Source organism: Nerophis lumbriciformis, linkage group LG18 (assembly GCF_033978685.3).
Source record: "Nerophis lumbriciformis linkage group LG18, RoL_Nlum_v2.1, whole genome shotgun sequence".
Classification (NCBI taxonomy): domain Eukaryota; kingdom Metazoa; phylum Chordata; class Actinopteri; order Syngnathiformes; family Syngnathidae; genus Nerophis; species Nerophis lumbriciformis.
In genome coordinates, this window is record NC_084565.2 from 39,321,471 (window position 1) to 39,335,371 (window position 13,901).

The 13,901-nt window shown below is 35.9% G+C and overlaps 1 protein-coding gene across 2 annotated transcripts in view; it reads left to right on the top strand.

Moving 5' to 3' along the window:
- Positions 1 to 13,901, top strand: part of rab6ba (RAB6B, member RAS oncogene family a) — a 48,894-nt gene that overhangs the window by 20,802 nt on the left and 14,191 nt on the right. For both annotated transcript variants that reach the window (XM_061978374.2, XM_061978375.2), the window contains exons 3-4: positions 11,438 to 11,491; positions 11,567 to 11,672. In XM_061978374.2, coding sequence (XP_061834358.2) covers positions 11,438 to 11,491; positions 11,567 to 11,672 — 160 coding nt within the window. The remainder of the gene's footprint in view (positions 1 to 11,437; positions 11,492 to 11,566; positions 11,673 to 13,901) is intronic.

Genomic DNA, 13,901 nt, shown 5'->3' on the forward strand with positions numbered 1-13,901 from the left:
CGGGTGTCCAAACTTTTTGACCTGGTGACGACACAAAAAAGGCCAAGAAAAAGCAAAACACACATAGAATAGAATCGAAAGTACTTTATTGATCCCTGAGGTAAATTCAGCACCACAGTTCGCTCACAACAAACAATAAACACTTGGGTATTTTTTTTCATGTGAATAATAGAAATACAGTCTATTATACAGGATTATTCACATGTGATTAATATAAATACAGTCTATTATACAGGATTATTCACATTTGAATAATATAAATACAGTCTATTATACAGCATTATTCACATGTGAATAACATAAATACAGTCTATTATACAGCATTATTCACATGTGAATAATATAAATACAGTCTATTATACAGGATTATTCACATGTGATTAATATAAATACAGTCTATTATACAGGATTATTCACATTTGAATAATATAAATACAGTCTATTATACAGCATTATTCACATGTGAATAACATAAATACAGTCTATTATACAGCATTATTCACATGTGAATAATATAAATACAGTCTATTATACAGGATTATTTACATGTGATTAATATAAATACAGTCTATTATACAGCATTATTCACATGTGAATAATATAAATACAGTCTATTATACAGCATTATTGGCATGTGAATAATATAAAAACAGTCTATTATACAGCATTATTCACATGTGAATACTATAAATACAGTCTATTATACAGCATTATTCACATGTGAATACTATAAATACAGTCTATTATACAGCATTATTCACATGTGAATAACATAAATACAGTACTATACAGCATTATTCGCATGTGAATAATATAGAGTCTATTATACAGCATTATTCACATGTGAATAATATGAATACAGTCTATTATACAGCATTATTCACATGTGAATAACATAAATACAGTCTATTATACAGCATTATTCACATGTGAATAATATAAATACAGTCTATTATACAGCATTATTCACATGTGAATAATATAAATACAGTCTATTATACAGGATTATTCACATGTGAATAATATAAATACAGTCAATTATACAGCATTATTTACATGTGAATAACATAAATACAGTCTATTATACAGCATTATTCACATGTGAATAATATAAATACAGTTTATTATACAGCATTATTCACATGTGAATAACATAAATACAGTCTATTATACAGCATTATTCACATGTGAATAATATAAATACAGTCTATTTTAAAGCATTATTGAAATGTGAATAATATAAATACAGTCTATTATACAGCATTATTCACATGGGAATAATATAAATACAGTCTATTATACAGCATTATTCACATGTGAATAATATAAATACAGTCTATTATACAGCATTATTCACATGTGATTAATATAAATACAGTCTATTATACAGCATTATTCACATGTGAATAGCATAAATACAGTCTATTATACAGCATTATTCACATGTGAATAACATAAATACAGTCTATTATACAGGATTATTCACATGTGATTAATATAAATACAGTCTATTATACAGGATTATTCACATGTGATTAATATAAATACAGTCTATTATACAGGATTATTCATATTTGAATAACATAAATACAGTCTATTATACAGCATTATTCACATGTGAATAATATAAATATAGTCTATTATACAGCATTATTCACATGTGAATAACATAAATACAGTATTATACAGCATTATTCACATGTGAATAATATAAATACAGTCTATTATACAGCATTATTCACATGTGAATAATATCAATACAGTCTATTATACAGCATATTTCACATGTGAATAATATAAATACAGTCTATTATACAGCATTATTCACATGTGAATAATATAAATACAGTCTATTATACAGCATTATTCACATGTGAATAATATAAAGACAGTCTATTATACAGCATTATTCACATGTGAATAATATAAATACAGTCTATTATACAGCATTATTCACATGTGAATAACATAAATACAGCATTATTCACATATGAATAATATAAATACAGTCTATTATACAGCATTATTCACATGTGAATAATATAAATACAGTCTATTATACAGCATTATTCACATGTGATTAATATAAATACAGTCTATTATACAGCATTATTCACATGTGATTAATATAAATACAGTCTATTATACAGCATTATTCACATGTGAATAACAAATACAGTCTATTATACAGCATTATTCACATGTGAATAACAAATACAGTCTATTATACAGCATTATTCACATGTGAATAACAAATACAGTCTATTATACAGCATTATTTACATGTGAATAACATAAATACAGTCTATTATACAGCATTATTCACATGTGAATAACATAAATACAGTCTATTTTACAGCATTATTCACATGTGATTAATATAAATACAGTCTATTATACAGGATTATTCACATTTGAATAATATAAATACAGTCTATTATACAGCATTATTCACATGTGAATAATATAAAGACAGTCTATTATACAGCATTATTCACATGTGAATAATATAAATACAGTCTATTATACAGCATTATTCACATGTGAATAACATAAATACAGCATTATTCACATATGAATAATATAAATACAGTTTATTATACAGCATTATTCGCATATGAATAATATAAATACAGTCTATTATACAGCATTATTCGCATGGGAATAATATAGATAGAGTCTATTATACCAGTGTTTTTCAACCTTTTTTGAGCCAAGGCACATTTTTTTTATTGGAAAAATCCAGAGGCACACCACTAGCAGAAAACATAAAAAAATTGAAACTCAGCAGCCGATATTGACAGTAAAAATTAATTCTCGCCATTGTTGGATATAAATTCAAACCATAAACAACCATGCATCACTATAACTCATCTCAATGTAGGTGTACTCTCACGACCTGTCACGTCACGATGTGACTTATTTTGAGTTTTTTGGTGTTTTCCTGTGTGTAGTGTTTCCTATTTTGGTGTTAATTGTCATGTTATGTACGGATGTACTTTGTGGACGCCGTCTGCTGCTCCACACGCTGTAAGTCTTTGCTGTCGTCCAGCATTCTGTTTTTGTTTACTTTGCAGCCAGTTCAGTTTTAGTTTCGTTTTGCACAGCCTTCCCTAAGCTTCAATGCCTTTTCTTAGTGGCACTCGCCTTTTTTTAATTTTTGGTTTAAACATTAGATACCTTTTTACCTGCACGCTGTCGTCTGCATATTGTGATCACAACAACAAACCATGTTCTTGACATCTACAAAGCAATTAGCTACCTGCCGCCACCTACTGATATGGAAGAGTATTACACGGTTAATCTGCCGCGCTCTAGACAGCACAGACACTCAACAACGGCACATTTTTTGCGGATTATAATTACTGGTTTGCAAAAAGTATTTTTTAACCAATTAGGTGAAATGACATCATCTCCCACGGCACACCAGACAATATCCCACGGTACACTAGTGTGCCGTGCACAGTGGTTGAAAAACACTATTATACAGCATTATTCACATGTGAATAACATAAATACAGTCAATTATACAGGATTATTCACATGTGAATAATATAGTCTATTATACAGCATTATTCACATGTGAATAACATAAATACAGTCTATTATACAGCATTATTCACATGTGAATAATATAAATACAGTCTATTATACAGCATTATTCACATGTGAATAATATAAATACAGTCTATTATACAGCATTATTCGCATGTGAATAATATAGTCTATTATACAGTATTATTCACATGTGAATAATATAGTCTATTATACAGCATTATTCACATGTGAATAATATAAATACAGTCTATTATACAGCATTATTCACATGTGAATAATATAAATACAGTCTATTATACAGCATTATTCACATGTGAATAACATAAATACAGTCTATTATACAGCATTATTCACATGTGAATAATATAAATACAGTCTATTGTACAACATTATTCACATGTGAATAATAGAGTCTATTATACAGCATTATTCACATGTGAATAATATAAATACAGTCTATTATACAGCATTATTCACATGTGAATAATATAAATACCAGAGGTGTGGACTCGAGTCACATGACTTGGACTCGAGTCAGACTCGAGTCATGAATTTGATGACTTTAGACTCGACTTGACAAAATGTAAAAAGACTTGCAACTCGACTTAGACTTTAACATCAATGACTTGTGACTTCACTTGGACTTGAGCCTTTTGAATTGACATGACTTGACATGACTTGCTACTTTCCCCAAAACCCAAAGATGAAAAAGTTATTCGGGAGCGCTCCGTATTTTTCATTGTGTACTTGTCTATCAGCGTTGCGTGTGTCAGCTGGTGTGGTCTCAGTACAACAGCCAATCAAATTAGATCTACTTTGTTTTCATCACACAGCATTCATCCAATCAAATTGCAGGACAACTAACGAAGAAGACATGTCCAAACCACACGCCAGTGAACAAAAAATGATACCTAAAATAATTTTGTTGGGTATAAAAATTACGAGGTGGTCAACACAAAACGGTTTGCAGTATGCAACACATGCGGTTCGAAAATTACTGATGGAGAGGCAACAACTTCCAACTTCGTCCGGCATTTGAAGTTGCACAAAGAACGGTAAGTTTTGAATGTAAGATAACGTTTATTGGCTAAGTAACGTGACTTTTATTTGCTGTGTAGTTAAATCAGTGAGGCTGTAAACTCACTGCTAACGTTATAACGTTATTGCAAACACGGGAATCTGTTGCAGTTCACTACCTTATTCATACTTTTTGTTCAGTGATTTTTTTAAGCAGGGTTACGTTAGTCAATATATCACACGTAACGTTAGACGGCGGTCAGCAGCACCGCGTATTTTAGCCACCTAAAAAAAGACAAAAATAGTAAAATAAAGGTCAGTTAAAATGTATACTATATTATGAATATGTGTACCGTTTTAGCTAGCTTTCTGACATACTCTTGGTTGTTTACCTCAGTGGTCCCCAACCACCGGTCCGCGGCCCGGTACTGGTCCGTGGATCGATTGGTATCGGGCCGCACAAGAATTTTTTTTTTTTTTTTTCTTTTTTTAATTAAATCAACATAAAAAACACAAGATACACTTACAAGTAGTGCACCAACCCAAAACAACTCTCTCCCCCCTTTTGTTCTGGGCATTGAACATGAAGACTCTTCCTTCACTGTTCCGAGTGGCCATGAGAGTCTTGGCAGTGCCTGCCTCCAGTGCTCCAGTGGAGCGAGTTTTCAGCCATGGTGGCATCATACTACGCCCCCATCGTGCACAAATGACTGACAGACTCTTAGCTAATTTGATCTTTTGCAAATGCAATGCAGCATAGGGCCCTGACATATAAAAAGTACAACTTTTTTGTTATGTTCACGTATATGTCATGTTTTTTCAATGTTAACACTTTTGTACAAATAAGTACATTTGCACTTTATTTTTCAATGTGTTTGTTCTGTAAAGGAATGAGTTAATGTTTAAAATGACTGGTTAATAGTGCTATTATAAAGTGCAATGTCAGCACAATTTTCTTTCCTGCAATTTAAAATGCACTTGTTTTAATAAATAAATACAGCGTTTGAAAAGCCTACACAATCTGTGTTAATATATTAGTCTGTGGTTAAAAGGACTTGAAAGGACTCGAAACTCAAAATGCAGGACTTAGGACTTGACTTGAGACTTTCCAGTCTTGACTTTGGACTTGACTCGGGGCTTGCCTGTCTTGACTCGGGACTTGACTCGGACTTGAGGGCAAAGACTTGAGACTTACTTGTGACTTGCAAAACAATGACTTGGTCCCACCTCTGATAAATACAGTCTATTGTACAACATTATTCACATGTGAATAATAGAGTCTATTATACAGCATTATTCACATGTGAATAACATAAATACAGTCTATTATACAGCATTATTCACATGCAGAGGTGGGTAGTAACGCGCTACATTTACTCCGTTACATCTACTTGAGTAACTTTTGGGATAAATTGTACTTCTAAGAGTAGTTTTAATGCAACATACTTTTACTTTTACTTGAGTATATTTATAGAGAAGAAACGCTACTTTTACTCCGCTACTTTTATCTACATTCAGCTCGCTACTCGCTACTAATTTTTATCGATCTGTTAATGCACGCTTTGTTTGTTTTGGTCTGTCAGACAGACCTTCAAAGTGCCTGCGTTACTGGTGACGTTTCACTCCGTTCCACCAATAAAATGCAGTCACTAGTGACGTTTGACTCCGTTCCACCAATCAGATGCAGTCACTGGTGACGTTGGACCAATCAAACAGAGCCAGGCGGTCACATGACCTGACTTAAACAAGTTGAAAAACTTATTGGGGTGTTACCATTTAGTGGTCAATTGTACAGAATATGTACTGTACTGTGCAATCTACTAATACAAGTTTCAATCAATCAATCAAAAGTGTGAAGGAAAAAAGACATTTTTTTATTTCAAACGTACATCCCGTCACAAGCCTAAAGACTGACTGCACAGTTCCTGTCTTCACAATAAAAGTGCCGCTCCATCGCGCCTGCGCTTTCAAAATAAGAATCTCCGAAAGCCAGCGCAAACAAGCTAGCAAGCTACGGAATTTGCCGCCAATGTATTTCTTGTAAAGTGTGTGAAAACGAATATGGAAGCTGGACAAATAAGATACCAAAAACCAACCGCTTTCATGTGGTATTAGACAGAAAGGAGGAACTTTTTTTCTCCTGCATTTGAAAACATGGACGTTAAGCACTGCTGTCTGATTACAATCAATGCAAGTCATCAGAATCAGGTAATACACCAACTTATATTGTTGTCAACATGAAAGAAAGGAATCTATATGTGTTAAACATGCATGTATATTCAGTAAAACACCTTTAACATGTAAACAAAAACGGCAAAATAAATAAATATAAATGATATACTGTATATATCAATGTATGTGTATATATATATATATATATATATATATATATATATATATATATATATGATATGTGTGTGTATGTTACTCATCAGTTACTCAGTACTTGAGTAGTTTTTTCACAACATACTTTTTACTTTTACTCAAGTAAATATTTGGGTGACTACTCATTACTTTTACTTGAGTAATAAATCTCTAAAGTAACAGTACTCTTACTTGAGTACAATTTCTGGCTACTCTACCCACCTCTGTTCACATGTGAATAACATAAATACAGTCAATTATACAGGATTATTCACATGTGAATAATAGAGTCTATTATACAGCATTATTCACATGTGAATAACATAAATACAGTCTATTATACAGCATTATTCACATGTGAATAATATAAATATAGTCTATTATACAGCATTATTCACATGTGAATAACATAAATACAGTCTATTATACAGCATTATTCACATGTGAATAATATAAATACAGTCTATTGTACAACATTATTCACATGTGAATAATAGTCTATTATACAGCATTATTCACATGTGAATAACAAATACAGTCTATTATACAGCATTATTCACATGTGAATAATATAAATACAGTCTATTATACAGCATTATTCACATGTGAATAACATAAATACAGTCTATTATACAGCATTATTCACATGTGAATAACATAAATACAGTCTATTATACAGCATTATTCACATGTGAATAACATAAATACAGTCTATTATACAGCATTATTCACATGTGAATAATATAAATACAGTCTATTATACAGCATTATTCACATGTGAATAACATAAATACAGTCTATTATACAGCATTATTCACATGTGAATAATATAAATACAGCCTATTATACAGGATTATTCACATGTGATTAATATAAATACAGTCTATTATACAGCATTATTCACATGTGAATAATATAAATACAGTATTATACAGGATTATTCACATGTGATTAATATAAATACAGTCTATTATACAGGATTATTCACATGTGATTAATATAAATACAGTCTATTATACAGGATTATTCACATTTGAATAACATAAATACAGTCTATTATACAGCATTATTCACATGTGAATAATATAAATACAGTCTATTATACAGGATTATTCACATGTGAATAATATAAATACAGTCTATTATACAGCATTATTCACATGTGAATAATAGAGTATTATACAGCATTATTCACATGTGAATAATAGAGTCTATTATACAGCATTATTCACATGTGAATAATGTAAATACAGTCTATTATACAGCATTATTTACATGTGAATAATATAAATACAGTCTATTATACAGCATTATTCACATGTGAATAACATAAATACAGTCTATTATACAGCATTATTCACATGTGAATAATAGAGTCTATTATACAGCATTATTCACATGTGAATAATATAAATCTAGTCTATTCTACATTTAAGTACAGTCAAAAAGGAACATGTGCATTATACAGTCTGAAGACTGTCGGTATGAAGGACTTCCTGTGTCGTTCCGTGTTGCATTTTGGGAGTCTGAGCCTTCCACTGAACGTGCTCATTCTCCCCGCCAGGTCCGAGTGTAGTGGGTGGGAGGTGTTATCCATAACGGCTAGGAGCTTTGCTAGACTTCTCCTCTCTGACACCATCGCCAGAGAGTCTAGCTCCACTCCCACCACGTTACTGGCCTTCTTTACCAGCATGTCCAGCCTGTTTGCGTCCACCCGTCATTTCATGGTGGAGTTAACCCTTTTTTTGTCTGGCTTTAGAGTCCTATTTTAGCCGGAAACGTCCTAATCGTACGACGTCACACATGAAAGTAAATGTTTACTTAACTTTGTTGATGTTGGTTTAACACGGAACGGTGCCTGAAGGAAGCCTCCCCACTGGCGTGCGCTATTTAATCTTTCATAAGATGATCCATAATTTACTCTAATGTGTCTGTGTGCCATTCTATTTTTACAATCTGGGCCAAAAAGATCTGAAAAGCCGTCTGCAATGCTCACTACCAGCACGTTTGATATAGCAGCTGCACGGCGTATTCAACCTCTGTCACGTTTATTTATCATCATGCAGAAAGACATCAGTCTCAGGGCTTGTTGTCTAAGTGTGCTTCAAACTGGCAAAATAACCAAGTGCTTGATCGTGACTTTGTCCAAACACACACTTATTGTCAGCAGAGTGCGTAAACTACTTTTCTTTTTAGCCAGATTTCCTCCTTTGGTCCGTGGCGGTCCCTGGCATCGCCACGGAAACCAGCGCGTGATCAAGCTGCTGATGTCCAAGCGGGCACCCTGCTGCACTTCCTAACTTCCTGTAGACCGGGGGTGGGGGAACCTCTTCCACTGAGGGCCGCACACTGAACAATCAAAGCACACTGGGGCCATTTTGATATGTTTCATTTTCAAAACCAGTACAATATGTTGATGTTTTCATCTTTCTGAATCAGAATCAGAAATACTTTATTAATCCTCAAGGGGAAATTAGGTGAGAAACAGGTAAACGCTGAGGGGGGTGAGAAAAAAAAATTCAGTCTAAGCCTGGGCCAAGGGAAAAAAACTCATAGCCATAGCACACACAAGCATGTGTGTAAGAGGGAAACATTAAATAACACAAAGGACATTTGTCAGGTTCAAACACTGATGACATCTATTAAACAAGACAAGAAGCAAGGAATTAAACAGAGACAGAATTCAATTTGGCTCAACTGAGGAGAAAGGCGTAGACCTGTACTCTTGTACAGTGTCCCACCACGCTCTGACGAAAGATTGTACGCCTCCTCTTTTATTTGGACTTTCCCTGATTACATGGCAACAGCTGTTTCTAAAGAAAGGGGGTCGTAAACAGGCCACAAAACAGTTCAAAGAAAAGATGCCTAGAGGGGAGTCAGGTCCTGCTTCCTCTCCGCTTTGTAGATCTCGGGTCAAGAAAAAATCTTCCTGTGGATTACAATACAGCAAAGAAACCGACACCTTCATGTCGCTTCCCATCCTACACAGTGGAGTTTTTACAAGCCTTTTGCTTGGTAGGATCAAAGACAGCTTTTGTCCTCTCGCAAAGTTTTGTGATAACTTGGATGCAATTATTCTGACAACATTAAAGACATTAAAAGAGAAGAGCTGATGCTACCAGCCACTTCTACATACAGCTACAAAAGTAAAACAACAACAAAAACATTTACACTGTGGTGGCTTCTGCGGTGTTCCACGCCATCGTCTGCTGGGGTGGGGGGGTGCATGGCCAGAGACAGGAGCAGACCTAACAAAGCAACCAAGCGAGCCGACTCCACCCTCGGCCTCCCACCAACTCTCGGCCAGTGTCCAGTCCGCACGGGTGAGCGAGGATGCGTCCAAGGAGACCGAGGTGTCCGATACACGCTCATTCAGCCAAGGCACTTTGAAGCGTGTCCGTCCCGGCGCTCAGTGCTAGCTCCTGAGCCCTGTCTCTTCAAGGTTCTCCTCAAGTTTGGGCCCAGGGACCCGAAAGAGGTCTCTGTCATAAAAATACAAATTTGTAATATTTTTTTATTCAACATTTAAATCATGTTGTTTCAACGTTGTAGAATTATAGTTGGAAAATGACCAAATTTTAATGGTCAAATCAACGCCACAACCTGACATTGATTAAACGTCGTCAAAAAGCATGTTGTTTCAACGTTATGTTTGAGTTGCTCGACGTCAGGACCTAATTCAACAGTGTTGTTTCGATGTCTTGTGCCTGCTGGGAAGGAATGAGGAGGGGGCTACAAGAGTGTCTTATCTTGAAACAAAAAAACAGGCCAATGCTGTGAAGAGAAGCAATACAACATAAATCACACAAGGACTGATACTTCAACTAAAATGTGTTGTTGGACAGGATATTACTAAAATATTCATTTTGCCACAGCGGTTACTGTCAGGTTCAAACACTGATGACATCTATTAAACAAGACAAGAAGCAAAGAATTAAACAGAGACAGAATGAAATTTGGCTCAATTGAGGAGAGGCGTCTGGGCTGTACTCTTTGCACAGTCTCCATCACGCTCTGGCGAAAGATTGTACGCCTCCTCTTTTATTTGGACTTTCCCTGATTACATGGCAACAGCTGTTTCTAAGGGACGGGGGTCGTAAACCGCCATTGCCTTTGGTTAAAACAGTTCAAAGAAAAGGTCCCTGGAGGGGAGTCGGGTCTTGCTTCCTCTTCGCTTTGTAATTCTCGGGTCAAGACAATATCTTTTTGTTGATTACAATACATGAAAGAAGCAGAACACCTTCACGTTGCTTCCCATCCTACACAGTGGAGTTTTACAAGCCTTCTGCTTGATAGGATTAAAGACAGCTTTTGTCTGGTCGCCGGGAACTCATTGAAACACAAAGCTTTGTGATAACTTGGATACAATTATTCTGACAGTTACTGACAGTGTTGTTTGAAAAAGTGATCTGCACAATGTGCACACTACAATTTATTGGACTGTTTCTTGCTTCACGACTGTTGACTTATTCACGGATGTCCTCCCTCCACTTACAAGGCAACCATCGGGATTGACTTTCTGTCGAAAACGATGTACCTGGAAGACCGAACGGTAAGACGTGTGTGTGTGTGTGTGTGTGTGTGTGACTAACAAACGTTGGCGTGTGTAACGTCTTCTGTCCGCCAGGTGAGGCTGCAGCTGTGGGACACGGCGGGACAAGAGCGCTTCAGGAGCCTGATCCCGAGCTACATACGAGACTCCACCGTGGCCGTGGTGGTCTACGACATCACAAGTACGGGTCACGCTCGCGCCTCGGGCTCAAGGTGGAGTTTGTGTTAACCACGGAAGTCGAGGGCAGTGCGAGGTGCGGTTATCCTGACGTTAATTAGCCAAGTGAAACCAGTCGTGCTCACTTTAGATGTGACCCACACTATATTGCCCAAAAGTATTGGGCCACCCATCCAAATGATGAGAATCAGGTGTCCTAATCACAGGTGTATAAAATCAAGCACTTAGGCATGGAGACTAGAGATGTACGATATTCCGATATTGTCCAACTCTTAATTACCAATTCCGATATCAACCGATACCGATATATGCAGCCGTGGAATTAACACATTATTATGCCTAATTTTGTTGTGATCGGTGTTGGGTTAGTTACTAAAAACCAGAAACTAGTTACAGTTACTAGTTACTTTATTTCAAAAGTAACTCAGTTACCAACTCAGTTACTTACACCAAAAAGTAATGCGTTACTGTGAAAAGTAACTATTTAGTTACTTATTTGTTTCTTTTTCTTTTTTTCAAGGCTCCCATTAATGCCCTTTTAGCCTTAATTTCAGTACTGTTATTGCACTGGAGAATAATACAATGTGTTGATCAACTTGACATGCATTTGCATCACTGAACTCTGCTAAGCAATGTGGTCTACATACAACACATAAAGACAAAAGATATGTTTCAAAAGGCCAATTTATTTCAAATTGACAAAACTATTTTAAATAGCTGCAACATAATGGAACTTTAACTTTAACTTTAAGTAGATAGGATCTTTGATCCAAGACACAACTTACATTTAACTAAAATGTTATTTTCTTTGTGCGGAGGTCCTGCTTTGGAAATAATTTGTACCCCTTTCAGACATTGCATTTAGTTCCCATTAAAACATTCACATGTTGCACAATGAGATGTAAGCAGGGGATCATATGTACATTCCTGCAACTTCCTGTTTGTAAAAAATATATTTTTATTAGTATTTATTTAATATACTAACAGCATTTAATGATTCATATTTATAAATTAAGATTCCTAATAAATTACACTAGAGTAAGCACACATTTGATTGGTAAATCATAGAGTAACGACCTGGAATTACACTTTATGTGTGGTGTCAGGGGCGCCGAAAAGGGGGGGTAAAGGAGACGGATTCGAGGGGCCCATGATGGAGGGGGGCCCAGAGAGGCCCCTAATAATGATGAAATTATAATACAGAAAAAATAATGACACTGTGTTGGGGGCCCTGTAAAGATTCTTTTCATGGGGCCCAAAATCCCTAGCGGCGCCCCTGTGTGGTGTTGGAGTTGTCCGACTTTTTGTGTGGCTGTAAACGCATCACTGGCTAAGTGCCATACGTGCATGTGTTGGCGCAAGTGAGAAAGAGCGAGCGGCTGCTGTTGATATAACAAAGTTGCTTTTTGGTCTGGTTTGTACTGCAGAAAATTACCACTTTTGCTAGATATAATTTTTTTTACTAATGTTTTGGTGATGTGTTTATGGCCGACTCAGTAAAGTGATCGATGGAATTCATGTCCTCAAAGCGTCTCGACAGACGTTACAATATTTGAACAATGATGACGAAAACGGTTTCTCTGTCGTGTCCGTGTCGTGTCGAAAATTGTTATGCGCTTATTTTTTTATTTGATTTTGTGCGTGGCATAGATTTGCCGTGCGCAGGGGACGCTTGAGCAGTGCGCAATTGCACAGGCGCACACCTTAGAGGGAACATTGAGTGGGAGATCAAATTGCTCGTATTAAAGGAAGACGCCTTGGTTCCTCCTCACATAACCAATTTTTTGCAGTCATTGCAAATTGCCAGTTTTTTATCCGTCAGAGACACTTTAAAATAATCCCAAACCATGTCGTTAGTCAGTCACCGAGCTCGCTGGCTTGTTAGCCACGGCTACAGCACCGGCAACAACACACTCTTGTTGTTGTTATGCTCCGCTCGCGGCGGTTTGATGAGGTCATCGAGCGTCGCCAGTAAACCTCTCATGCTGCAACTCCTGTGTTGTGTGTGGGAGAGGGGAGAGGGGAGGGGCTGCTGACTGGGAGACGCAACTGCTCTGTACTTCTCCCTACGTCCGTGTACCGCTCCGTACAGCGGCGTTTCAAAAAGTCATATATTTTACTTTTTGAAACCGATACCGATAATTTCCGATATTACATTTTAAAGGGGAACATTATCACAATTTCAGAAGGGTTAAAACCATTAAAAATCAGTTCCCATTGGCTTATTTTATTT